At 43.2% G+C, this 4,967-nt stretch overlaps 1 protein-coding gene across 1 annotated transcript in view; it reads right to left on the minus strand.

Annotated features, from left to right (window-relative positions):
- Cd101 (CD101 molecule) overlaps positions 1–4,596 on the minus strand; it is a 36,183-nt gene extending 31,587 nt beyond the window's left edge. Inside the window, exon 1 of the mRNA XM_008833007.1 lies at positions 4,554–4,596. Coding sequence (XP_008831229.1) covers positions 4,554–4,596 — 43 coding nt within the window. The remainder of the gene's footprint in view (positions 1–4,553) is intronic.
- Positions 4,597–4,967: the final 371 nt, after the last annotated feature.

Below are 4,967 nucleotides of genomic sequence, written 5' to 3' on the forward strand. Positions count from 1 at the left end.
ACTTGGATCTGCTTACGACCGCCCTTTCTCACTGCCTCTGTTTCTTCCTGAACTTAGGGAGAGTTCCAGGCTGTTGATATAGGCCATGTCAGTTACATCTAGGTGCTGACAAATGTTAGGGCCCTGAACTTAGGGAGAGTTCCAGACTGTTGATATAGGCCATGTCAGTTACATCTAGGTGCTGACAAATGTTAGGGAATCTAAAGAAGAGAGTGAAAGGGGGATTCCTAGAAAATACCTGTTTAGAAGGAAGGGATGAGAACCAAACCTCATAGAAGGAAAGTCAGAAGGGTGGGAAGGCAGCCAGGACTCGGTGGCTAGGAAACCAAAGGCCACAGAATGTTCCAAGAGAAAAGGGCTCTTCAGCACAGCCGAGGGTTGCTGGGGGGGCTGGGACTAGAAGGGCAGAGCAGAGGCCTTTGAGTTGGAGGACAAGCTTGTCGTAGAGATCTTTGTAAAAAATTCCAATAGAGCAGATGCAGCAGGTGTCAAGGATAAGAAGTGATTGTAAGAATTGTAAACATTCATGACGGTTTTTTTTTTTTTTTTGTCTTTTTGAGACAGGGTCTCCCTGTAGCCCCAGCAGTCCTGGAATTCCCTATGTAGACCAGGCTGGCCTCAAACTCACAAAGATCCGACTGCCTCTGCCTCCCAAGTGCTGGGATTGAAGGTGTGTGCCACCACGCCTGGCTACATTCGTGACATTTTAAGGAAAGAGAAGTGAGGACAGCACCTAAAAAGGGTAGCTGGGTGAGAACTAGTGAGCAGTGAAGTGGGTCAGGGCACCTTTGCAGAAGCAAAAGTGGACGGAGCCAGAAAGAACAAGTTGAGGACAGCCTCAATTCAGGCAGGAGGCTGAGGACATGATTGTGGGCCTGTGACCTCCCAGGATTCACCTGTTGCAACTTAAACCCCAAGGCAATGGTACTACGAGGTAAGGCCTTTGAGACCGGGGCTAGCCAAATGGCAATAGTGCCCTTACATGAGTCCAAAGAGAGCCAACTAGTCCCTTCCACCTTGTGAGGACACAATTAGAAGGTACCATCTACAGGAATCAGGTCCTTACCAGACAGCAAATCTACTAATACCTTAATCTTGAGCTTTCTAGTCTCCAGATCTGTGTTTCTAAGGTACTCCAGTTAGATTTTTTTACTGAAGTCAGAATAGACTAAGAAACACCTATTCAGAAATGAAAGAAGAAAGTGTTGAGGTTTCACATGCTATTTATTTATCTATTTTTGCAGCTCTGGGGGTTAAATACAGGGCCTCGTGCATGTGAGGCAAGCACTCTACCACCAAGCCACACCTCCAGCCTGGTGTTTCTGATATGGAAAGGAATGATTTCCAGGGGTCAGTCCATGGTTCCTCACAGGGATCATACAGTGGAGCATTACTGGCATAAACCTTCTGTGGGCTGTCAGGGGCTGTCTCTTCCTCCCACAGACCATGATGCCTCAGAGGAGTGACGGCTGCTTTCTTTTTCAGTAGACAGATGTTTAGGCCCTTTGTACAGTAGCTCACAGTCTTGTTGTCTGATGAATATGCAACTTAGCATTCACACATTAGCATGGGAGTCTTGCTTTTGAAACAATTCTTTGATGGCATTGACATTCTTAAAAAAACATAGTACTAGGGAGGCAGAGGCAGGAGGATCTCAAGTTGGAGGCCTGCCTCTGCTATGTAGCAAGACCTTGTTTCTAAAAACCAAAACATAAAAACCCACTGGGATGATTAAAATCACCCTTTCAATATTAATTGAATGGAAACTATTCAGTTGAATCATATAAAATAACCCATATTCAACCATTCTGACACACCAAATCAAGAATTTCAAGTAATTCCACCTTATACAAACCTATCTAGGGAACAGCTAACATAGCAAGAAACTGTTCTTCCTTCATACATTAGAAAACCCTGTATGCTTGGAGGCTGGCTTAGAGTCCACTCAGGATTAAGTGGAAACTTTTCCTTGTTTTTTTCATGAACACAATTTCAGTGACACAAAACAGCCCCTCTGTAAGGGTCCCCGTGTTAGTGGCTCCTTTATTTCTGGGGTAGCTGGTCAGGGTGAAAGGTGGTAATCAATCAAGTAGGCAAATCTAACCAAGTCTGTAAACTGGGTCACTCATTGCATTAGCTTCAAGTGTCACATTTTAATTTGTTATTCAGCCTTCTGGTTTATTAGAAAAATAAAATAAAACAGGGTGAGTAAGATGACTCAGCACATAAAGACAGTTTTTCAGCAAGCCCAAAGACCTGTGTTTTGATCACTGGAACCCACTTAAGGGTGGAAGGAGAGAGCTGACTTCATGAAGCTATCCTCTGACTTCCACATGCATGCTGTGGCACACGTGCACACACACATCACACACACAAATAATAATGATAAATCGAGGGTTGAGTGTATCTCAGTGATAGGGCACATGTGTTGGGCCCTGGGGATTTGATCCCCAGCATCACAAAGCAAAGCAAAACAAAACAACAAGAAAGTTGTGGCAAAGAATATACTTACAATCATTGAAATTGATCAACTTATCATCAGTGAACCCTGCATTTTATCTCTGTAATTACAATGAGGGAGAGCAGGTTTTCAAGTTACTTCCTGATTTATATATTTCTCACATAAACTGTGATTCTATATAAAATTAGAGCTCGAGATGAGTCAGAATCTAGAAGGAATAAACCAGGTTAGGTAACTTCTTAAGTAGGTTAAGGAAAAGTTCCCAACTTCTCCTTTTTGGATTTGGTTGTTACTGTTCTTCACCCAATCTTTCAGCCTATCAAAAACAAACAGACAAATACACAAAAACTAAAAACAAAGAATAACAAAAAAAACCAGAAAAAGGATATGCATTTTTCTGTATCATTGTACAATGTAAACGCATTTCACACTCTTACAAGGCAAATAAATACACACAAAGCATATATAACCGAGAATCAAGGTCAGACAACCAAACAGAATCAAAGGAAATATCAGCCATGAAGGACCCTACCAGGGCACCTGCCCATCACTGCCTGCCATGCCAGTATGGTGGCAAGTATCAACCCCCCCAACCCCAGCAAATGGTCCTGGTGCACATCCCTTTGACATGAACCTGATTCAACACCACTAGTGTTTACCAACCAACCCTTTGTGCTGGGTGCTGTCCCTTCCTTCCTTCCTTCCTTCCTTCCTTCCTTCCTTCCTTCCTTCCTTCCTTCCTTCCTTTTTGCTAGGTACGGTTCTTTGATCCCTCCCTCCTTCCTCCCTTCTTCCTCTCTTTCTCTCTTTCTTTCAGTTGCAGCCTTGGCAATACTGATGACAGCTTGCTTCATTTCGCCTGTCCCAGCTGCCTGGGTCTCTGTACTAACTCCACCTAGTCTCTTGAAAGCAAAAGTTCTTAACTTAAACCCACAGATAGAATTAAACGGTTCTTAAATCAAGGTGACAAAACCCTTGACATCTTTATTTTCATTAATCCCTAATGGAAATTTAGCATTTCCTTCAGTGATGATCATATACAAGAAATCACAGCTGTTTTCATATCATATGACAATTTTTGTGGTCATATTAAAATATTCTTCAGACCTATCTCTTCTCTGAAGTTGGTGGTTAACAGATATGCCTCTAGATCTTGTATAACACACATGTAAGAAAGGAAATAAATCACTACACTACAATTTATTAAACATTTTTTGACAGGCTTCACTTACGCAGCCCAGGCTCGCCTCCTTCTTACAGTCCTCCTGCTTTAGGCTCCCAAATGCTGTTATTACAGACAGATGCCACCACACCCAGCTACTAAAATATTTTGATAACTCTATTTCAATATGGCCAGTTTACTTTCTGATCCTATGCATTTTGTTTTATGCATTTATAAATTATTCTGAGATGAGTTCTGTAAGCACCAACAGGATGCTGAAGGAAACTACAGCACACAGTGAGTGTCCTTGGTATCTGCTCTTTCTGGTCTGGAACTATTTCATTTCCTGTTCAGTTCATCTCATTCTTCCCTCTGCCTCCAAATGCATCCTTCCTCTACCCTGCTCAAACATGTATAAATGTCCCCAGGTCAGATAAAGGCTTCCATATGGCCTTTGAGTAAACCTTCCTGCCCCTTCTCAGTTTTTCACCTTAGCTCTCAGATAAAGTCTAGAACCTTCTCTTAGCTTGGCTCAAATAACTAAACACTCTTCATCCTCCTTTCTTCTCCCCAGGTGCATCTCCAAGGCACATGCAACGAGTCAAACCCTAATATCTTCTCTGTGTACCAGTGAAACATCTTCCTGCTCCTTGGGATCGTCAGCCCAGCAAGGTGAGGTAAAGCCAGGGCCACACAAAACACACAGATCTGGCCACACAGACAAATGTAAAACACAATGGCTTCAGGTACCCAGGCATTCTCTCTAGGGAAGCCCAGAACTGTCATCAATAAGTCAAAAAAGTATTGCCAATGCTAGAATTATGTAGCCTAGTTGTTCCTGTGAAGACCAAATTGTCCTGTTTCCACACCCGACAGCCTCAAGATGACCAGCCCCTGTGACAGAAGAATCATCAAAGTGATAAAACTTACTCAGAGAGAGAAAGAAAGATGCCACACACAGGATGTGTGCCATCTGGCGGGGCACAGCCTTTTTGGGCGGCATCACTGAGGTTACTCAGCAGCTGAGTGACAGAGTTGTGCTGTCACAGTGAAGGTAAAGAGGAAGCTATGGTGTGGTTTTCAGCCCACTGAGAGACGGAGATGGCTTGCAGAAAGCAGAGGTGGCTACATTTGCAGTCACTCAAATTGAGGTGTGAAATAACTCGTTATGTTCGTGGTGAAGTCAACACACGTAGACAAAAATATGCTGGGACTTGTCCTGCCTAAATAGGAAGAAATCTCAGAAAAATGGAATAATAAAAGGCATCCAGAAATATCCTTTTCTTAGCCCTCACCTCTGCTCCTTTCTTGAGAGAGGAAGCGTGAGAGGGGCCACTGGGAAAC

This window comes from Nannospalax galili, unplaced genomic scaffold (assembly GCF_000622305.1).
Source record: "Nannospalax galili isolate Female #2095 unplaced genomic scaffold, S.galili_v1.0 scaffold1951, whole genome shotgun sequence".
Taxonomy (NCBI): domain Eukaryota; kingdom Metazoa; phylum Chordata; class Mammalia; order Rodentia; family Spalacidae; genus Nannospalax; species Nannospalax galili.